The sequence below is a fragment of the Castanea sativa genome, chromosome 2, assembly GCF_040712315.1.
Source record: "Castanea sativa cultivar Marrone di Chiusa Pesio chromosome 2, ASM4071231v1".
Lineage (NCBI taxonomy): Eukaryota > Viridiplantae > Streptophyta > Magnoliopsida > Fagales > Fagaceae > Castanea > Castanea sativa.
Window position 1 is genome coordinate 43,547,825 of NC_134014.1, and position 10,671 is coordinate 43,558,495.

The following is a 10,671-nucleotide window of genomic DNA, read 5'->3' on the forward strand; positions in this document are numbered from 1 at the left end:
AATTCTTAACTCTAGAGCAGGTCGGCCCTCTATGCTATAGTCCAAATGGCCATATGCCCACTTGGGTCCTTTTACTCCCCACAGAATATATCATTTATGTGTACAATTTGATGTTATTTTTAAGAAAAAATATATAAAAATATTATTTAATAAAGAATTGAATGTATTTTAATAATTAATCTCAGGTATCCATTAACAAAATCCTTTTAATTTATACAACTAGAAGATCATTATGAATTGTATTTATTGCTATTTATTGACCCCTTGAAAGTGTATCTATCCCATAAATTTGCACCTTTTTTAAGATGGTAAGATCATCAACATTTTTATTAGTACTTGAATAGTTTGACTTTTATGCATTTTGGTTGGACAAAGATGGTAAGAAATTAAAAGAAGATGGTAAGAAATTAAAAGAAGACAGTCACGTATTGTAACTGATTATTATTATTATTATTTCTTTACTATTAATACTCAAATCCTTCCTCATCATTTTTAATACAAACACAAACTATTTTATAATATTTTTACAAACTGTTAATATGGCTTTAGCATTTTTTAAATAGTTATTGTTAGTAAAAATGTGATCTTAGTGATGGGGTCATATTAGAACTAGTAAGAATTTGCTATGTTAGCAGTTTGTAAAAATGTTGTAAAATCATTTGTGTCTATAGCATTACTCATTTTTGTATTTCACTTTATGCTCTACCAATCATAATTTATCATATATTCATTTGAATTTTTTTATATATAAAATAACTAAAGTTTAGTATAGAAAAACAAATAATCATGTGTCAAATTGTGATTGGTAAAGTATAAAGTGAAACAGAGGATTTGTATTATTTTTTAAAGAATGATACAATAATATTTGTCATGGAAACAACTTTACATAATTGTCCTATTAAAAAATTTAAAAAATTGGCTATGAACCTTTTTTTGTTGCTTTGATTATTGTGCTCAAATAGAAATAAACCTCACATCCTTAGATTTTGAAAATTCCATTGCCATTGAAGTGCATAAATTGTAAGCATTTTTTTGGTAAAATTTTAATTACTATTAAGGAAGTCTAGCTTGATTTAGTAGTTAGAAATTATTAATTATTAACTGTTAACAAAATTAATGGAATAACATCTTTTTAATTGTTTTATAATAAACTACCACAAAAAAAAACTATCATTATTGAATAACTAAATAAAATTCATTTTATCTATCATTATCTAAAATATCATATAACAATCATTAACTTAAATTTTAAATTGTAGATTTTAATTAGTTCAATTAGTAAAATTATTATAGTAAGAAAAAAATAATTAAAATTAAAATTAAAATCCAATTAATTAAGATTAATAAATAAATAATAGCTTGTGCGATTTATCTACAAAAAAAAGCTTTTATAATTATATATTATGTTAAATATTTTTTTTGAGAAACAATTATGTTAAATTTTTGGTTTAACAAAAAACATTTAAAAATCAAGGGGCAATTGAAAAAAAGGCAAAAAAAAAAAAAGTGAGCAAAAAATAAACCCCAAAAAAAAGGGCATAATTGGATATAAACATGTGAAGAGAGAGAGAGAGAAGCTTGTGAAGCTTTTCTATGAAGGAAAGTTGGGACTTTGAATCCAAACCCAGATAGACATGACACGAGGAGGGAAAAAATCAAAATCTAAAGGAGAGAAAAAGAAAACAAAGCGTTCAAGAAGAGTATATAACGGACGCTTGGTGGAGACCTCAGCTGTTTCCACTTTCCATGTATTTTCAGAGAGAGAGAGAGAGAGACATGCAGCAAAGTGACACGAGGCCTAGTGAGTGAGGTCTCAAAACTGAAACTGCAAACAATTGGTTAGCAGCCACAAATGCCACCTTACTACCAAAATTGTCTGTGTTTGAAAAATGCAATAATGATTCCACACCATCCTCCTTTGATAATTTCACTATTTCCACATTATTATCCTCCTTAGATACACTCCAATTCTTACCACTGTCCCACCCCCCCCTAATCCAATCTATAAAGCTGCTGCCTTTCCCTTCAGTTTGTTCACACAAAAGCAAAAGGGTGACACAGAAAGTGAGAGATAGAGAGAAAAGGAGAAGAAGAAGAAGAAGAAACTAGTGGTGGGTTGTGGCGTAAGCTTCATTTCCTGTGTCCACCGACTCTCAGCTATACTGGGTATATTAACTATAAACCCTTTTCTTTATAGTGGTTATATTTGAGATTAGTGAATGATAATCTAGTGCCTGTTTATCTAATGGTTTCTTTTTCTTTTTTCAAAGGTTTGTGTTTTTGAAGTGGGGACTTAATTATATTCAATTTTGATTTATCATTTATGGTTTGTTTAAAATCAATTGATATGTGTGTGTGTGTGTGTGAGAGAGAGAGAGAGAGAGAGAGAGAGAGAGAGAGAGAGAAGTATTTCTATATGTTGATTTTGGGATGAAACGCGGTTCTTTGAGAAGCTCTTTGCAAGTTGTTTTAATGTTAAATTAATTTTTCATGATCAATTTAATTTTTGGGGTACAAATCTTGAAGATTGAAACTTTTTGTTTGTAATGACTAATGAAATAAGAAATAATTATTCAGTTTAATTTATTATAGTGAAAATCTAGAAGCTTGAAACTTTTTTTTGAAAATTTTAATCTAGGTGACATTTGTGATCTAAGGCTTTGAATTCATATGTTCCAATGGCTATTGAAACTCAACTTGATCTCAATTTTGTTTTTTTATTATTATTATTATATGTTTCATATGGCCTATTCAGTAGATCAACTCATTCTTTATTGTTGACAATATTGATTGGAGAGGGTTTGTTCTTCATTCTTCTTTTTCCTTGCTCTTTCCCACACAAAAACTCTATTTTAAGTATTTTTCCCGCCTTGATTAGTCTCATAGTATAGCAGCTATTTAGCAACTGTAAAGCACGTATTCTTGCTGATATCTGCACTGCTGTTAGGGGTTTATGGCTAGATCTTTGGACCCATGAGAATTCTTCATGATTCATTTTGGATGATATAACATGATCGATTAATTTATAAATTATAATTACCTATTAAGACCCTTCGACCTATTCTGCTAAAGCAATTTGTTAGTCTAGGAGATTTATGTATTTCTGTGTTTGTTACTGATCGGCTTGAATAAAACCAGTTTGAAGGTCAATAAATGGCATTCCATCTTTTCTCTAACTCATCATTTGATAAATTATTTTTACTCTTTTACTTGCAGACTAACATCCTAGACTTCAATTGACACATTTGGAGGATGTTAGAAACCGAGTGAGGGAAGGAATGTACTTAAGTAGGGTGTTTTTTTTAATCCACTTTGATGAAATTGTTGAAAACAATAACTTGTGGGACACCTGCCATTTCAACTCATTAGTACTTTCAACACAGATACCATTTCATTTGGAAAAATGGTAGGAAGATGACTTACAGGAAACCTGGCAATTCATCACATTTTGGTGAAAGGGCTGTGAAATTATTGACTAGTTATATTCTCAACCTAGATTCCATTTCATTTTTATTAGGGTGATTGTTTGCCAAAAACCAGTTTGTTTGGTTAGTCGAGTAAATTTATTAGAAACTTAAGATTGTTTTTTAGCTACTTGCTTGGAAGGGTATACATGGTTAATGTGCCTATGTGTGAGAAAATTAGAGTTGGACTGTTTATAGAGAATAAACATCTCTAAAACTTACCCAAACAGAACAAGTTATAAGGGGGTAGCTTGGTGAAATATCTGTCAGTTACTTAGGCTTGTTATCACTGGTTTCTAGGGAGGGTTATCTTGTAGTTAGTCTATTCAAGATGAGGTCTTGTAGCAGTGACATCAAAGTTCTCACTATAACTTGGACCAGAAAGACTCAAGGCAATGCTACGTTAGTAGGAACATGAATCAAGGTGGGCTGCTGATGAGAATAATGAATTGAAGATAGATAGTTACTTTACAGATATCTCTTTCCAGTGTTCTGTTAAAATTCTCGTTGGGTAGAGACTAAGAAAATGAGGAGATGAATAGCTGAAGCAGAGATGTGCTTTGGAGGTTTCTTTGACTTTCAAATTTTAATGAGATGGAGGAAAACAGATTTATTTTCAGCAACTTCCGGATGTTTTGAGAGTATATTTTAGAAAATGAAGAGACAATATGTTGGTAACTAAATTTAGTTGAGATGTGGATTGGAGGGATATTTTGATGAATGACTAGAGAAACAAGATACAAAAATAAAAAGGAAAAAAAACTTAGTAAGATAAAATTTAAAATATATGCATCTGGAAAATCCTGAAAGTTCTATGATAAGAAATGGAAAGTTGATACTCTCTTGACTTTTCTAAGAAAACTCTCTCTCTCTCTCTCTCTCTCTCTCTCTCTCTCCAGTTTTGTAAATGTGATTCAGTTGCAGAAAGTTATGCTCTTGATGTCTCAAATTGTAAATCTTTTCATTTGTGTAGCTTTGTAGATATGAAACTAGTAGATTTAAATTATTCTAGATCTAGCCATGAGCCTTGTAGCTAAACTAGCACCTCCTAGTGTTTCCAACAGAAACGTCCATAATTTAAACCCCCCTCCCCCATTGCAACTATCGAATTATCAAAAAATTAATATCCAGATCTAACTCTATTCCAGGTGCTGTGATTTCAGGTCTGTGGAGAAGACTTTCTGTTTAAACTCCCTCTGGCAATCTGTTGACCTCTGAAGTGACTATTGTAGGCCAAGATGAATGGTCAAGGAAGCACCTCCAACTCATTTCCTCAAACGTTTTACGTTGACCATGGGCCGGATGTCAACAATCTTGGGTTTCTTCAGAATAATGTGTTTGCAACTGATGCTTCACTTTGTGATAGGCATACTGTTATAGGCCATGTGTGCCAATCTAGTTCCAGTTTGAACACCCAATACCAGAGCAGTGCTCAGGAGTTGCTCGGCAGACATGGATGGCTTTCTTCTGCTAGTGCCTCTGATCGAACTGGTCAAAGGTTCCAAGAAAGGCATTCTGAGCTAAATGTTGCTCCTTTTCAAGAGGTTGCAAATATAATCCCAAATAATGATCAGGTCACAAATAGGCTATCAATTATGCAAGGGGCCAATTCTGGTGCTCTCCCTTGGAACGTAGACTTGAATGCCTTTAATGAGAGCAATAACAGAAATGTCAACCAGGATGTGGGGGAAGGTTTAAGCCTGCACCTATTTAAACCTGATGGACTAGAAGCTGATCAGAATCCACATTCCAGCAATTCTTCTATCCCACACAGTATATCTTCTGGACTTGCAAGACATATGTTGGAAGAAAATGATGGCAGAGAGAGTCTGTCATTAGAAGGTAGGCGGCTACCCTGCAAAAGAAGAGCACCTCAAGATGCTCATGGACTAATGTCTTTGGGTGAAAGTTCAAGCACTGCACGAGGTTCTGGAAATTCTGAATGGCAAGCTGTTCCCACTCAAGGAAATGCCAACAGCAGCTTGAATATATCAACTCCTTTGATTATTCCTCCAAATATAAGTCAAACAGAACATTTGGAGAATAGATTTGACATTGGCCTAACGGGAGCATTTTCTGGTGTGCACCAAACTTCAAGTGGGGCAGGACAAGCACAAGGTTCCCAGAGAAATATCCGTCTGAGGAGAGGTGCAAATATACAAGATTTTGTACCACCTAGTATGGTGGTGAGTGGGACCCCAAGAAATTCTCATTTGCATTCATCTGCTCAGCCATACATGTTTTTTCCGTTTGATCAATCTACGAACTCAGGCTCAGCAGCAACATCACAAGTTAATGCAACTTATCCAGTGCACCCTTCTGTGCATGTTCCTAGTGCGTTGCAACATCTTCAGCCTTCCCCATGGAGTGATTTGATGAGGTTAAGACATGGTGTGGGATCCATGCCTCCTGTTCATGCTGTCAATGGTGGTGACACTTTGCAGCAAGAACAGAACTCAATGAACATTCCATGGAACACCCTACTTACTCCTGAAACTGAAGGGGGAAATGTGGGACAGAATCCCAGATATTTTAGCATTTTCAATAGGAATTCAGACTTTCCTAGAACCATTGCTAATGGTTCTAGAAATGGAACTCTTTCAGTCGCTCCTTTCACAGTTGCTCCTACCAGGGTTCCTGAACCCAACATGGCTGAATCTAGCGGGCAGGGTGGTTACTACCCGCTAAATTTAGGGACTTCTCCAGCATTAAGGGGAATGGAGCTTTCAACAAGAGCTGGTAATGTGAGACCTCCTCAAATACGTCTGAGGTCAGAACTGATAGCAGCAAGACTTGGGAGACAAGCTAGCAGTCATCCTGAAAATCCCCCTTTATTACAGTCCATCAGTGCCTCTCAAAGCAGTAGTAGACTGGTAGCTGAGGTATGCTCAATACATACATACATATGTAGTAGAACTTAAAATTTTTCAAGAAGTTGCAGCTATTTGATAATTTTTATGGAAATCATATAGATGAGATCTCATTGAAAAGAAATTGATTAGTAGATAATGCAGAATTGGGCGAAGCCAACCCAAATCTAATTTCTTTCTTGTGTTGGGAGGTTGCAAAACACATGTGAAATTATCCAGTGCACCTGGCATACTACACCTTCCTCTCACATGAAGGCAGACCCAACTGCACATTGGACTACATTTATATGACAAGGAGATGTAGCACACCAGGTTATGGTATAATTTCAATTGGAGCACAAACTTTGCACAAGAAAGGGACTTTTTTTTAATCTTTTAAAAACTTGAAAATATAATATAGATGGGAAAGGAAGAATCACCCTCCTTTCGATATAGAAAACTCCTAACACTACAAGTCAACACGATATTGTGTTGAACCAAGGCCCTCCTTTGAAAGGGGGACAAATACTATCTAGTTACAAAGGCTGTTGAGAAGGTGCTCTGATATAGGGCTATTGGTGGATTTCAAAGATTGGAAATCAGAGAGAAAATGGATCTAAAACAAATCGGAAGAAGAAATGGAAAAATTGGCGGAATGAGAGTGGAGTCATACCATGATCTTCTCCAAATAAAGAATGATGTAACTCCATATAAATCTGAAGTCAAAGGCTCAGTAGGTGTCTGCTGCCAATGGGGAGGAGGCTCACTTCTTTAAGAGTCTACAATAGAACTTTTGTGATGAAAACTGCACATTCCTCCACACCTTCAAGATAGAAGGGAATATGACCTTTTATAGGAGGTAGGAACCCTAGCTATCCAAGCAACCTTCCTTATGTGTCTAGAGAATATTCAGGGCATCTACGGCGAATATTTTCTTGGTTGGCACATCCTATTATAGGGAAAACTTTAAATATTGTTTCATTTTTAAATTTTAATTTTTTTAAGGCTTTTTTTTATGACGTGGAACCTCGCCAAGGCAAGTCTCTTTGGACCCATCCTTGGGGAGTAAACCATGGATACACGACCCCACACACTAGAACCGTGTATCAAGTAATCCAGGGGAATTCCTAGTGGGGATTCGAACTTAGAATGTTTGGGTCTATAGCTCATCCCAAGCCTCCCACCGCTAGGCTGCACTCTGGCTGGTTTTTTTTTTTGCATAATCATAAAGCCAAAGTATAAGGCAAAGCCTTTGTCCCTGAATTGAGATTGTTTTTTCTTTGTGGAATTTTTTCTTGCATTCTTTACATCCCTTTATAGACTGCCTATAGATATACTTGCTCCTGTTCTCAGTCCAATGTGTGCTGGTTAATGGTTACATGTGGGAAGCTTTATGACCTCAGACATTGCTAAGAAATAGGGTACTTTCTACCTTTGAATGTATTTTCTGCGAGTGACCAGCAATGGTTGACAGTGTCTCTATACCTTGAAACACTTGCTGTTTAGTTCTGGTGCCAATGTTTTACTTAATTATTAATAGTTTAAAAAAAAAATTATGATGAGTAATCCATGAGCCCCTCTAGCCTTGGTAATCCCCATATGCTGAATACCACCATTATTGGTAGGTTCTTTTGGAAAATGAGAATCTGTGAATGATGGTTAAGTGATTAAAGGTTCATTCATTGGCCCCACATATATTTCAATCTAGTTATGATTTTTCAAACACAATCAACTTTAGCTTCTATATGAGCAGGGATAAGCCCAATATCCAAAATTTTCCTTCTCCTTCAGAAGAAATTAGAAACAGATTTTTATTACCAACTCAACAGAATTTTGTCAATGGAAGACTGGCTTTGCAGTTTATTCTGAATTCTAATTGCAGATTGGTATTTATGATGTAAGGAATGGATAGCTGGTTTTATCACGTTCAAACTTTGAAGAGATTTCCTTTAACACTCATTACACTTACTGTTTGCAATTTTCTTGCTGTTATAGTAATTTTATTTGTGCTTACACCTACATAGTTTAAGCATACTTGTAAATATCTGGCCAGAAAAAGGAAACAAATATCTTGTACCCTATTAAGCATAAGCAAACAGTTTATGTACCATCAACTGGTTTTCCTTTTCAGTATTAGTGTATTACCACTTAATCGGATGTTTGATTTCCTCTATTTTTTACGTAACAGGTTCTAAATGCCTTGGCACTTGTTCGTAGGGGTGTTACCTTCCGATTTCGGGTAGGTATTAGCTATCTCTTTACATGTTGCTCTGAAGTTCCATATTGCTTCAATAATGCTAAAGCTAAACATTGTATTATTTTTCTTCATGTTATAAATGCTAGAATCATTAGTGCTGGTATGAGCAGAAAATTGATAGGGATGTTATCAACATGTCATATTTGTACACTTCCTCAAAATAATTATTAGTTGTTGCAAGAATGGGTTTCCACTACCAAAATAGTTCCAGTTTGTTTTGATTTCATCAAGTTCTGATACCTGATGGTGATTTTCCAGAATGTTCTGGTTATTAACCGTTCAGTTTTATATGCTGTACCCGAGGAGGATGATATGCATGAGAACATGCGTCTTGATGTAGATAACATGTCTTATGAGGTAACACTAAAAAAAAATTGGTACCTTACAAGCTTAGAATTTTTTGAAAAATAAATTATTTTACTTTCCATCTTCTGGCCGTTCATTATAGAAAACAGCTTGAAAAAACAATTTTTGGCTTAGGAATTACTGGGCTTGGAAGAGCAAATTGGGAATGTTTGCACTGGACTTAGCGACAAAGCTATTTTGGCAAATTTGAGGTGGCAAAAATATGAGCCCATTGCATTAGGGTCTCCAGTGGAGAATGAATCATGCTGCATCTGTCAGGTAAGTGCCATTCTTTTGTCCTCCCTTCCAGTGGTAGTTAGAAAGAAGAATACTAGAAGACAATGTGGTTCATGAAGTAATTCTTGACTTTAATATTGATACTACCTCTATTCTGTGAAATAATTTAGTGCACCTGATGCGCATACCTTCTTCTCATATAAAGTTAGAGCCCACTCGTGGGTCCTGCACATGGGACCACATTTATGTGAGAGGGGTATGAAATAAAATCTTGTCCATCATTTTGTTGGTCGTGTTTAAAAAATCCAAACTTTTAAGGGAATATCATTTATTACATTGTTATTTTAAATATAAAGATACAAGTTTCCAAAATTATTCTCAATTTTTTTGATAGGTAGGTAACTATCCTCCTTAATTCAAACACTAGTAAAAGAAGGTATCAACATTTTAAGTAAAGGGTAAGTAGGAAAGTTATTGGTATTGTATTCATTGACTTTTCAAAGAGAACTATATTTTGGGACATCCCAAAATGAAATAGATAACCATCAAAATGGGATGGAGATCATAGTTTTGTTTTTGCCTGTTTTTACTGTAGCCTGCTTAGTCCTTGTTAGATTACTGAATTGATTCTTACCTGCAGCTTTTCATTCTGCCTTATTGTTTCTTGTTTTCGCTATTTAATTTGATCTGTCTTCCACTTATGGAAACGCATTGCAGGAGGAATATGTTCATGGAGATGGCCTTGGGAAGCTGGATTGTGGGCATGACTTTCACCATGCCTGTATTAAACAGTGGCTAGTGCAGAAGAATTCCTGCCCCATTTGCAAAAAGACGGCACTGGCTGTTAGAGACAGATAATTTCTGAGCTATTTTTGCAAACTAGAGATAAAACCAGAGAAAAGTTCTTTGCTGCGCATGGATGGCATCTTTAGTATCTTTATAGACATCATAATTTTTTTTTTTATTAATTTTAAATATAACGCAGTTTTCCATTTGCAACAATGTGCAAGCCCATTAGATGCCTTGGTGCCTCATGGTCTTGCCTTTTCCTTGCGGAAGGCAATAGTTTCTATGGCTGGGGTGACATGCTAGGGCATTGGCCTGCTAGTGGGGATGTGGTATATAGAACAAAATTTTCCAAACTTCTGTGTACTCTTGGGTTCATGGATACAGTAAGCAACAGTTTGTCAATGTGAAAATAGATTAAAGTTGAATCGATTTCAATGTACAAAATTTACATATTGGAGCATATGTATATACATATATATATATATATAGAGAGAGAGAGAGAGAGAGAGAGAGAGGGGGGGGGGGGGAGAGAGCCTAGCTTAATCCTAATCAAGTCCTAGTAGGACTAAGATTGCTTGCCCTAAAAGTTCAGGTTTGGGCTTTATAACGTGTCTGGCCCAATGGGCTCCACTAGATCTAATGGTCAAATAGCAGGTTAATGAATGGAACCTCTCCCATGGAAAATTAGGGAACTTTTATGACTTTATAGACAATATTTCATAAGAAGTCT

General features: G+C 35.2%; 1 protein-coding gene across 3 annotated transcripts; it reads left to right on the forward strand.

Annotated features, from left to right (window-relative positions):
• Positions 1-1,985: 1,985 nt before the first annotated feature.
• On the forward strand, positions 1,986-10,376 carry LOC142626228 (E3 ubiquitin-protein ligase MBR2-like). Of its 3 annotated transcripts, none has more exons than XM_075800024.1 (6): positions 1,986-2,166; positions 4,628-6,346; positions 8,502-8,552; positions 8,829-8,927; positions 9,051-9,194; positions 9,870-10,376. In XM_075800024.1, exons 2-6 carry the CDS (start codon positions 4,703-4,705, stop codon positions 10,008-10,010), a joined length of 2,079 nt encoding a protein of 692 aa, XP_075656139.1. In that variant the 5' UTR covers positions 1,986-2,166; positions 4,628-4,702; the 3' UTR covers positions 10,011-10,376. The 3 variants fall into 3 exon arrangements, with proteins under 3 accessions (XP_075656139.1, XP_075656141.1, XP_075656140.1); XM_075800025.1 differs by having other exon boundaries at positions 2,029-2,166; positions 4,613-6,346; XM_075800026.1 differs by lacking the exon at positions 8,829-8,927.
• The last annotated feature ends 295 nt before the right edge of the window (positions 10,377-10,671 follow it).

Bases quoted from the DNA above. Each gene is read 5' to 3' on its own strand.
- LOC142626228 (XM_075800024.1), top strand. From the start codon at position 4,703: ATGAATGGTCAAGGAAGCACCTCCAACTCATTTCCTCAAACGTTTTAC. The intron at 6,347-8,501 runs GTATGCTCAATA...TTTACGTAACAG, and splicing joins GTAGTAGACTGGTAGCTGAG to GTTCTAAATGCCTTGGCACT. The intron at 9,195-9,869 runs GTAAGTGCCATT...AACGCATTGCAG, and splicing joins AATCATGCTGCATCTGTCAG to GAGGAATATGTTCATGGAGA.